Source organism: Mercurialis annua, linkage group LG5 (genome assembly GCF_937616625.2).
Source record: "Mercurialis annua linkage group LG5, ddMerAnnu1.2, whole genome shotgun sequence".
NCBI classification, from domain to species: Eukaryota; Viridiplantae; Streptophyta; class Magnoliopsida; order Malpighiales; family Euphorbiaceae; genus Mercurialis; species Mercurialis annua.
The window spans coordinates 51,541,895-51,554,720 of record NC_065574.1 but is presented as its reverse complement, the minus strand read 5'-3'; the positions used below and the strand labels follow the sequence as shown (position 1 = coordinate 51,554,720).

The 12,826-nt window shown below is 31.2% G+C and overlaps 1 protein-coding gene across 1 annotated transcript in view; it reads left to right on the top strand.

Annotated features, from left to right (window-relative positions):
* Positions 1 to 1,119, top strand: part of LOC130014682 (MLP-like protein 28) — a 34,336-nt gene extending 33,217 nt beyond the window's left edge. Inside the window, exon 2 of the mRNA XM_050375900.2 lies at positions 663 to 1,119. Coding sequence (XP_050231857.2) covers positions 663 to 928 — 266 coding nt within the window. The 3' untranslated portion in view covers positions 929 to 1,119. The remainder of the gene's footprint in view (positions 1 to 662) is intronic.
* Positions 1,120 to 12,826: the final 11,707 nt, after the last annotated feature.

Genomic DNA, 12,826 nt, shown 5'->3' with positions numbered 1-12,826 from the left:
TAAAGAATATTAGAAATTAGTTGTTTAGTTCATTGTTCCTTGTGGGATCGATACTTGGTCTTCCAAGTTATATTACTTGAGCGATATCGTACACTTGCGATTATTTGCCAACAATAGGACATATGCACATGCTGTATTAAAAGGCAAAAGTATCTTCATGTGGTCAGATTTCACATATGTTTTAGTCCCTTTTTTTAATAATTGAAGAGAGATCGAGTGAGCGTTTGTGGAAGAAATTGAATCTACGACTTGAACTACCTACCAATTATACAACTGATCATTGCCGTCTCACTTAAACTTCTATTGTCATGAAAAAATAACGATACAAAATGGATCTTAGCGTTAAAGAACAACACATTTTAGCTCTTATAATCTGATGCGAGTACCTTTTTAAGAATAAGATAATTATTTTGACAATTATAAATTAATGGTTAAAAATCCTACTTTTATATGTAACTATATTTTTAAGCTAAGTAAACCGTGTCCTAGCTGTTATTAAAAATCCTATTTTTTACATGACAATGGAACTTTCTAAATGGTACGGAGAGTATAAATCAAAAAGTTGCTCTCAATTAAATACATAAGACAAAGTGATCTGATGGTGCAATTGCACTAAATTTTGGCCATGACACAGATATTGCTTTTTTGTTTTGAATAAACAGATGGAGTGCCTAAAGTTGCAAAGGAAATTGTGGAATTAGATGATGCGAACTTGACCTCTACTTATACAGTTACCGAAGGAGACCTTATGAAGGAATACAAGGCTTTCAAATTTATTGTTAAGGCTACACCTAAGGCTGAGGGCTGCACTGTTCATTGGACCATTGAATATGAGAAGCTGAATGAAAATATTCCTGAACCCCATTCTATGCTTGAATATGTGGTCCATCTCTCCAAAGACCTCGACGAGCATCTGGCCAAAGCTTAAGCTTCCGCTCTCAAGAATCGATTGATTAAGCATATTATAACTAGAATAAATTGTGAGCTCGTTGTTATCTGTTGTTCGATTGCACACTTGCGAGTATCGTATATTGTACTAATATTTTAATACATAATATTGGGAATCATAGTTATTGTTATTTATGATGTTTTAATAAAATCTGTTAATTTGTGTTCGTATATTGGAAAAGGTTAATCATCCAAAAAAAAAATTAGTTTTTTAATTTTCTTCGTATATGATACAAACTATCAAAATCATTTTATTTTCGTCAATTTCTCAATTATCAGTTGTAATTGTAACTATTTATTCTGATTAGAGTGGAAAAAGTTCATGTATATTTTTTTTATACTAGTTTTGCATTACGTGCTACGCACGTGACTCGTAATGTGACTCGTCAATTTAATTTGTTATTATTATATCAATTCATTTTATTTATTACCAATATTTAAATTGATTAGAGTTTTTGTTAGACATAACTTATCAAATCCTAATCGATGTTCTATACCAACCATTTCAATGCTCAATTCCTCTTTAACAAATTTGTTTATTGGCTTTACACCTTAATTTGAATTGGTACGTATTAAACAATTTTTACTTGTTTGGTGGAACATCTTTCCCATATATAAAGGTAATTGATGAATGTTACGTATGCGTTGTTGGTTGAAACTGTCTATAACTCTTGTCATTTACTTATCTCCAAACATTTTACAAACTGTATAATATCTTTTAGAAAAAATAGGCTACAAATTAAAGTTACAACCCCAATATAATACAACCATGTTAAATAGTTTAGAGATTGAAGTAGATTAGAAGAACCGTTAAAATATAAAGAATCAATTTTAAAACAGTACTCTAGCCCTAATCATTAAATTAATAATTATTGCATATTTAGAGTAGTCTATTTTAATTAGTATTCTAGACAATTGTCTTGAGATAATATTATAAGTAGTTTATTATAATTAGTACTCTAACTCTAACCCCAAGGCGTAGATGAGTTGATAAGACGCTCTTCTAGCTTAAGTGAGGTCGCGGGTTCGAACCGTACTCATGTATGCAGCCGTTTAAAACTTGGGGCCAGAGTTTTACCTCCCGCAAGGGACCTACCCGGCTCGAGTGGGGATTAGTCTGAATGTGGAAGGCTTAAAGGTGTCGTTTCATAGTTGGAACCCGTTCGGGACACCTCATGATCAGATCAAAAAAAAAAAAATTAGTACTCTAACTCTAATCATTATCTCTATAGTTTTTTAATTAATAAGTATATTCTATAAAATAAAAAGGACATTAACGTAAATGTGCCTGTCCCCCTATCCGTTTTTCGCCACGTGCTACGCACGTGAGCGATATTTGTATGACCTGTTATTTTTAATTGTAATTATATATTTTGAATTTTTTTAAATTAGCAATATACTATTATTTATATTTTATTAGAATTAATATCAATTAAAATATACTTGTTGTAATTGTGTATCAATCTAAAATTGATGGTTGAAGATAATAGTAACTTTTTAGGGTAAGATAATAATATTTTTAAATTAGATTATAAATACTTGAATAATATTTTTAAATGTAATCTATTTGTTTTTGAATGACCAATTAGTGTAATCACAAGACTTGACTTTTATTTACCAAAATACGTGGTTAGGCTACATGAGCCAACTTATTATTTTCATATTTCACAATTTGGCGTTTCTTAATCCATATTTGCATCACAAACAGATAAAAATTGGATAGCATTTGTTTTCAAACATTACATAGCAGTAGTTTTATATTATTTCCATTAACTGTCTCGGTATTTGTTGATATTCCAACTCTATAGTGATTTATACTAACCTAAGCGTATAACATTAACACTTTTATTTTTTTATTTTAGCAGTATAATATTATTTATATAAATATATGATAAAGTTATTTTAAAACAAATAAAAGTATTTAGCGGCATTAAATAGAATTATAAATAAATAAAAAATAAAAAAAAACTAATTTAATGATATTAATTGACTATAAACTGAATAAATATATGTCCAAAGATTGACAAAACAATTACAAACAGAAACGTTGCTGTCTATGGTAGTGTTCGATTGCATGCAATTTGTTTAGTTATGGTAGGAAGTATTGAAAACTCATCTCAGCTAATTTAATGATATCAATTGAAATTGAATATAACTTAAGTACTATATATGCCCAAAGCATGACAGAACAATTATAAACAGATGTATAAAAAAATTTTTACCATTCAAGCTTTGGGCATAATAATTCAATAAGCAGATATATAAAATTATATAAATACAATAAAATCAAAAATTATTTTATATATACTAAAAACTAACCTCAACATCGATCAAGAGGCCCAAAATTCACGTGGTGACAGGAAATTGGTGAAAAACCATGTTACGGCCTTGAAGAAACGATGAAATCCCAACTACGGATATGAGCCAAAACATGAGATCGAATTCGGAAAGAAATAGAGTAATCCCGAGATAGTCATAGAATAGGCTCAGAGCACGTATATATATATATATATATGAGTAAATTTATGTAGCACAATTGAAGTAAAAGTTAAAAAGCAGTCTTGCATTCCTCATGTAATAGAACTTCTTTTAAAACGAAATTAACTCAAACTAAAAGTTGTATTTATCATGTAATTAAACTCTGGCCAAATCCATATAGAGGTCCCTGTAATTTACACTTTTTTTTCTATATGTCCTTATACTTTATTTTTATATTATTTGGTCCTTCTACTTACCTATTTTTGAATTTCAGGTCCTTTGTGAGTTTTTTCCAGTCCCTCTACTTATAATTTTTGTTTCTTCCAGTCCTTCTACGTACAATTTTTGTTTCCTCCAGCCACACAAAAGGACCGGAAAAAACTCATAAAGGACCTGAAAATCAAAAATAGGTAAGTAGAGAGACCAAATAATATAAAAATGAAGTATAAGGACCTACGGAAAAAAATGTGTAAAGTACAAGGACCTCTATATGGGTTAAGCCTTAAAATTTTACGGAAAGTTATTATCATGTAATTAAACTTTTTTGGAAAGTTATCATTGCAGCATCCATACTACATATACATCTACAGTATATTTCTACAGGAAACCTATGTGGAGTGATGGACTCTATGTGAATCTATTTGATAGGCAGAATGATTCTGATACGTACCCGATAATATAATATATATAAACAATATTCTAATAATAATTAACATAATATTATAAAAAGTTTATTTTAGTTAGTATTCTAACTCTAATAATAATTATCTCAATAATTTTTTTAATTAATAAAAAGACATTAACGTAAATGTGCATGTCCCTCCCCCCCATCCGTGCTTTTATATATAGTATAGAAAGTTTATTTTAGTTAGTATTCTAACTCTAATAATAATTATCTCAATAATTTTTTTAATTAATAAAAGGACATTAACGTAAATGTGCCTGCCCCCCCCCCCCCATCCGTGCTTTTATATATAGTATAGATATAGATATAGATATAGATATAGATATAGATTTCTTCATATTATTTCGACCAAATATGAAGGGTATATTTGAACCTTTTTTCGGTCCAATTTAAACAAACGGTTACTATTTAAACTGAAAATTAAAAAATAGACTAAAATTAATAATTTAAGTCGTAAGCAAAAAAAATTAAAAAAATAAAATGTGTTTTGAAGTGACGGTCAGCTGGGATCAAAAGTATCTATCCGAATAGAATAATATAACAGTAAACTTTTTATTATTAAATAATTAGATTTTACTATTTTTCTTTATAGGTATATGCATTAGAAAAGAATAAATTAATTTTTTATTTAGTTATTAATTATATTATTAATGAATTTATCCGAATAAATTTTATCCTTTTATTTTTATTGTTAGCACTAATTTCACGTCGGTGGTTGATGCAACAAGTTAGGTTACTGAAAATTTTAATGTCATTTATTGGACTCTAGTGTGATGAGAGAACCGACAAATACAGAATAGTTTCGTCTTAAATTTTCAAGCAACACCCACTCCAAGGTGTTGAATCCAATAATCCATCTTCGTGCTATGATTGATCAATAAATTGTGTCCATAATTTGCTTGCAGTTTATGTAGACGCGTGAATTACATGTGAATGTGATGGGTGTTAGGGTTCTTCTGATAATTCTAATTAGTTGGTATCCTCGTACTCCTTCCGTCCCATAAAAATAAAAAAATAATTTTTTATAAAAACTAAAAAACTTATTAATTATATTTGATATTTTATTCGAGAAATCCCTGTTTGAAAGTTTGTCACGTTCGAGTCCTTATACTTGACAAAATCTAAATTTTGACATCTTTATCTGGACGCAATATGGCAAGTACTCCCTCCGTCCCACTCTAATTGACAAAATAACTAAATTACAATAACCAATACAAACTAATAAATGACATAGATAGTTACTTTTATACTCTTCTATTGATAATGGAGCTAATTAATGCTATTAGTATATTAGTCAAATTCTCATTAAATATTCACCATTTTCCCATAAAAAGTTTAAATTTAAATGAGGGTAAAGATGGAAAGTTAAAGAAAAAAATTATAGTTATGTTAGTTTTGTCAATTAGAATGGGACACCAAAAACTCCATATTTTGTCAATTAGAGTGGGACGGAGGGAGTATATCACATTTTCGTTATGTGAGAAAAAATTATTTTCATATTTTAACTTTTTAATTCTTAAAAATAATTCATAAAATACATATAAAATATAAGAATCTTTTACTATATTTTGCCATCATCTTCGTCATTCTTTTCTTAATTCATTATTTTCTTCTTCTACTAAATTCAGAAACTTTCTTCCTCAACTACACTACTCAAACAACAGTTTATGGCTTTCCCCCTCATCTCATCATCTCTCTCACTCTTCTCTGAATTTCGACAAAAAACTCGACTTCATGGACTTATCACTAGGAAATGATAACAGTGTCATTTATGATGGACCTGTTAAAATTGAGTCCTAAAGATTTAATCTTTACCACCCATGAATATCACCCACATCCCCAAAATAGCAATCCACTTTTATACTAAAACAAAACTGCAAAAATAGTAGCCAGCCTAGATGACTCCTTAAGATTGACCTTAAGAAAGCATATGACTCTATATCTTGGGACTTCATTGAGGAACTTTTGATTCACCTGCGTTTTCCTGATATGTTTATTACCATTGTCATGAACTGTATTAGAAATGCTAGTTTCTTTATCAACTGGAATGGTCAAAATGGTAGCACTTTTAAGTCCAGTAAAGGCTTTAGACAAGGAGACCCCATCTCCCCTCTGATTTTTGTTATTTGTATGGACTACCTGTCTAGACTTCTTAAAAAAGCCAACCCCAATTTCTCCTACCATAAAAACCGCTCTTCTCTCAAAATTAACCATCTCATGTTTTGCCATGGTGATATTAAGTCTGTTCAAGTGTGTTCCGATAACTTGAATATCTTTAAAAAGACTTATGTTTTACATTTAACCCTACTAAGAGTCAAATCTTCTTTTGTAACATGGATGACAATGTTAAAAGTAGTATTTTACAAAATCTTGGCTTCAATGAGGGTAGTCTTCCCCTTAGATACCTTGGCATTCCCCTTATCTCTGCCAGACTTTCTAAATCTGATTGCAAGGGCATCATTTTGCCTAGATTAAAAGTAAAAGTAGATTCTTAAATTTTGCTCAAAAAATGTTTACACCCTCAAATTTTAAATCATTTCAGGACTTTTTTGAAATGAAAATCTGCATTTTAGGACGATATGAATACTTTTGAAATTTGGACATTTTTAAAACGAAAACCAGCATTTCAGAACGAAACGGAGACTTTTCAAAAGTTTGGACTTCTGTGAATTTTTTTTAAAGGTTTTGGCCTCTTTACCTTATTAGGTCTTATTATTACGTTTGTAAACTCTAATTGAAACTAATTTAGATGAAAAGATTACTGACTTATTTTTTGATTTGTACATCTTTATTTGTATTCTATAAATATGCCTAGAGCTCAAATCAATTTTTCTCCACACTAATAGCACATTTCCAGAAGAAGGAGAAAATGGCTCTCTCTGGTAAAATGGAAGCTGATGTAGAAATCAATGCATCTGCTGAAATATTTCATGATTTGTTGGGTGGAAGACCACATCATATACCTAACGCTTCAGACAAATTTCAGAGCTGTGAATTGCATAATTACTATTCATTCCAATATATGTTACAATACTCATGCTCAGTTCAAAATTTACAAATTTATATTAATGATTTGTAATTTTATATAGTAATATTGTACCTATTATTAACATTTCCGGTAACTTGATGTGCCATTATATTCAAAGTACTCAATGGAGCTGAGTATTTATAATTAAGGGTTAATCTCAATGAAATACCAAACGTTTGCGAGTTGGGTCAGTTAAATCTAAACTTTTAACCATTTTTTGAATCAACCCAAATTTTTGCCAAATTGTTTGTCACGTCATTACCAACACAGCGAATTGCTGACGTGACAGCACCTCCAATCCAATCAAATCACATGATAATCAAACCAAAATCAAACTCAATCTTTAAATCACATTAATTTATTATATTTTTATAAAATTCATATATATTTACACAATAATTAATATTTATTAATTAACTAATTAAAATTCATTTAAAAATTCTAATTCATTTAATTAAACATAAATTATAATTTTAAAATATATTTTATAGATATATAATTAGTTTTTAGATTTTATTAAAAAAATCAAATCAGCTAAAAACTGTCATTTTTATTGATAAAAATTAAATTTATAAAATTTATTTTAAAAATTTATTATTTATTCTTAAACACAAAATTTAAATCTCGCCACTCTGACCTCCGCCCAACTCGGCCACTGCCTGCGGATAGTCAGCCACCGATCATCTTCTCCATGGTTGGAGAAGACGAGCAAGTCTCATCTTCTCCAACCATGGAAAAGACGAGGTATGTTCATATCCTCCATTAATGGAACTCCCCCGGTATGGAGGAGACCAGATCTACTCGCTTCCTCCATTAATAGAGGAGACCAATTACTAGACTCCTTTATTAATGGAGGAAAACGAGCAGATTTGGTCTCCCAGCTATTCCTTTGTTGGTGACTAGCCCGAGTGGGAGAGGGAGAAGGCAGCGGTAGGCGGAGTGCGAGAGGGTGACAGCAAAATTGAAAATTGAATATTTTTTCAAGAATAAAAATTAAATTTTGAGTTGAATTGAAGTTTAATTAAATTAAAAGCCAAATGATTAAAAAGATATCAATCTTTCATGAAAGTTTTACAAAAGTCCAAAACTTTCAATTTTATTCGATTTGTCCTGAAACATATAATGTTGTTTCAATTATGTCTGATAGGAGTAGAAATACTCCTATTTCCTATGTACTTTTTGGTCTTTTATTGCATGTTTATTGTTGAAATCGTACTCGTTTTGGTTCTTATTGTCATGTCCAAGTATTTCAGGTGTACTCATGGAAATCAATGAGTTTTGGGCTTAATTAGAGCATTCTGGAGGTTCTCGGTGAATATAGACGCAAAGAGCACAAATGTATACTTGTGAATCTGACCCTGCTGCATTGATTGATAATTTTGGGGCAGTTAGCGACTTCAAATGAATTTGTGATCTTCTGGAGAAATGAAGTATACATCTTAAGCTTTCCATAGAGTCAAGAACCGGCTCATTTCGACGTGTATACAGGGAGTTATGACATTTTGAAGTTGGAGGTTCTGCAGCAGAAAGGGGTGCACGACGTGCACTTTATGGTGCACGACGTGCGGCATGTTTTTTGGCTGAATGAGGGTACGACGTGCCCATGACCTGCACGACGTGCCCTCCACGATTCCTGCTTGCTGAAAGGACGTTTTTGGCCCTCCAAAAGTGGATTTCGACAAATAAAGACCTGGGTATTGTGGGAATTTCATGTAGCTCGAAGATTACAAGAAGAATTAGTATAAATACCATTCAAAAACATTGTATTAGGGTTCGAAACTTTATGATTCAGATTAGACAATTTTCTTAGCATTAGTTTCTTCATCGTTTTCTACTCTATTTTCTGGATTATTCATCTATATTGCATTGAGTTCCTAGCAAACAAGGTACGACGATTATTGAGAGATCTATTATTGTTGTTTTCTTTGTCACTATGAATTTTATATACAAGGTTATTAAACTTTCTTTAAATATGTGTAGCTAAACCCAACGTGGGGATTATTGATGGGATTTATGTCTGTTTAGATTGATTAGATTTGTGGGTTGTTGTTATTACTATGTTTTAATTATTATTCTTAATGCTTGAATTTATTTGGCCAATTTATTCATTGTCCTGTGTTTTGGTTTTAGCTCGAGAGAGTAAAACTGGAATTGACCAACATAATTAAGAACGTAAGAGTTAATTGCGCGAGAGTGAATTGACGAGTACGTGTTCGCAGGGTTTACTTCATAAACATTAATTGATTAGTAATTTAGGTTAATTATTGTGCGAGAGTGAGTAATTAGCCTGTTACTAGTTTGTTATCTGTTTTTGCCTGCAATTGCTCGAGAGAGAATTTTAGGTGCTTACGATTAGCCTGAACCTTAGTAGAACAACTAAATCCATATTCCAATCTGACTAAACGGCATAATGAAAGTTAATAATCCCTGTTCTTCCCATCATTGTTAAAACCTTATTTTCATTACAACTTTAGTTAATTTTATCCATAATTGTTATTTCAGTTTATTTAGTTTAATAACAACATTCAAATATCTTTTTGGCTATTCAAATTGAGTTTCCTAACTGGTTGTCTTTAGAAGCTTTCTCTGTGGGTACGATATCCGGACTTCGCAGTCTGTATTACAAGTTGGCATACGTACGCTTGCGTATTTTTACCAACAAGTTTTTGGCGCCGTTGCCGGGGAAAGCGTATCTTTAACAACTACGTTAGGATTGCTTGGCTTGTTTTAGTCTTTATTTTCTTGTTTTACGCGTGGGTTTTGTTTATTTATCTTCAGGTGCTTCTATGGTGTGCTTATTTATAGAAGTGTAATGGCCTCAAAGGAGCAAGTCCGGAATTGCGAGCTATTGTACCGAGAAAGCTACTAAATTCATTGAGCGTGGAATCATCTGGACCAACAGGCTGAAAATGAACATTTAAAACTATTGGTTTTCTTTCTTCCATTCTCCTTGAGTGTACCTTACTCAATGTAGTAGGTCCTCTAGTTCTTTTCTCTTTGGGCTCTTTTCCTAAATGGAACAGGCAGAAGATGCAGATTTGTCAAGAAACAATTTCTATGTTTGATAAATTTTAGCTAAACAACAGGGAACTGAGCAAGATTGAGGTCATATCAGACATGCTACTATGCTAACTTATGTATCTTTTAGTTGATGTTCATTTTTTACCTCCAACTTGGCAGAATCATAACAATAGAAAAATGGCCAAATAAGAAAAGGAAATTGACAACCTGAAGAGAAAATCTCATGCATCTGTAGCTGCAAAACCCAATTCTAGTTCCAATAATACACAATTTACTAAATGAAATATTCTATGAACACACAAGTGATTAAACAGAAGACTATCACAAACAATAATTATTATTTTTGTCCCTTTCTAAATTATAAAATCGCAAGGGTTTTGTTCAATTATATCATTCAAATTTGTTCACACCAATATTGTGAATGGCTACAACAAGAGGGATCTAATCAGCCTACGTAAGCTAGAAAAAGATAAATTAAAATCAAATAAATAATTTAATATCTACATAAGAATGCAATTCGGATAGATTTGTATAGTCAATCGGTTATTCCATTTGCTTCCCTACTAATAAGCCTAAAATCACAAAGTTTACTTGTATTGTATCAGCATAATTAGGTGACATTATGTTATAATCCAATTTAAATTTAGTTGGTTGAAAGGTTGGTCTAATAGTATAATTCTCGACTAATGGGCATACTTTTTTCATAAGTATACTGTTCTGTACAAGCTCAGCTGACAGCAGCTATAAACAGCTATAAAAAAAAGGGATATAATAAAAAATTGGACTCGTCATAATCAAATAATACTCAAGTAATCCATTTATAAAGCTCAATATTATGAGCCTTTTGCAAATTTTGCACATAACAATAAGGACTAAAGATTGCACAATTGCATCATATACATCACGTGAAAAGAAAAATAAAGATAGCAATAATCTCAAGTGATTTCATATTCTCTCAACTAGAAACTACATTTCAACCAGTTACAAACTATATCAAGTATCAATATATCAATCATAAGACTATATCAAGAAACAAACATCTCAGTCATTTTCTTATACGCAGTCACATTGAAAGACTGAACAACAACGCTCAATGACCATAATAATACACAGAACTTTTACACCAGATTGACACTCGATAGGAACAACAATCTTATATATTAATAATACTAAGAATTTTTGATACCTGAACTTGTCTCTTCATTCGGTTGTACTTCAATATTCTCATCAAGATGTTCGGTTTCTTCTTGCTCCTCCGTATCCTTTTCGAGTACACCAACATTGTAAAACAGTCAATTTTACTCTATTTCGTATTTAATATCTACAGAAAGGAGAATCAAGTGACAGATAAGCTTGTTAGATCTGGTGTTTCTGCATATTTTTATTCATGGTGGCATTCAACTCCCAATTTCTATAATTCTTTGAAATCTCATGATTTTACTCGACAGATATCTTATGGATTCTGCTAGTTTTAGTTTTTGGTAATTTATATGGATATTTTATTTTCCATTCATGATATTCTTGGACATTAATGCAAACACTAATAGAGTGTTAACTTAATCGAGATGTTTAGGTGCGTCTTTTAGTCTCTATATTCCAACATTTTACTTAAAAATTGTGTTTTTGTATACTCCAAATGACAAAGTATATGGATTCAGCTTCATCTAAGGATTCAAGCTCAGTTGCTTGCTGACTAAGTTTTCCATCCTTAAGCTTCTGTTTCTGTTTTCTGTTGTAGGGAATCTTTTCTTCTGTAACAGAATTAGTCACAGCTGGTTACAGCTGGCACACGTGGGATGTGTGAGCTGGTTTTCTTTGTTAACTGCTCTTACTCAAGCTGTGTGTATATAAACAGCTTGAGCTTGTAATCTTGGTTAATCAATTAATAAAGTGAGGCAGTTATTTTGATATGGTATCAGAGCAGAGTTTTGTTCTCTGTCTCTCATTTTCTTTTCTTTTCTCTGAGATTTTCTTTGCATCCAAACAGCATTTTTCATAGCTCAAATGCTATTCATTTCAAGTCAAATTTAGTTCATTAGATTCTCCTTGTTGAGATCTACAGTCCGCTGCTATTCTCTGTAATTTCTGATCAGTATCAAATCTTTTCTTGTTTCTTAAAAGTTCAATCATGGCAGAAAGAGTAATTAGAGTTGAAGAAAATTTACTTAGTCCCTTTTTTCTTCATCCTGGAGAAAATCCTTCATTAGTATTGGTTCATAACGTTTTGAATGGTGGAAACTATCATCAATGGTGTCGATCAATGAGGAAAGCTTTATTATCCAAAAACAAATTCAAGTTTGTTAATGGAAGTATACCAGTACCTAATCAGAATGATGAGATCTATGAGGCTTGGGAGAGATGTAATAATATGGTGGTTTCCTGGATTTCACGTGCTGTTTCAGCTTCAATTGCTAATAACATTTCAAGTATTGACAATGCTATTGATGTGTGGAATGATCTACAAGACAGGTTTTCCCAAGGTGATGCTTATCGCCTAGGTGATTTACAAGAAGAGATTTCTCTTTTTCATCAGAATAATTTGTCAGTAACAGATTACTATACTCATTTAAAGATGTTGTGGGATGAGTTATTGAGTCTTAGACCTTTAGCAACTTGTTCTTGCTTGCCTAAGTGTGGTTGTGGTATGATAAATACTGTCAAAATAC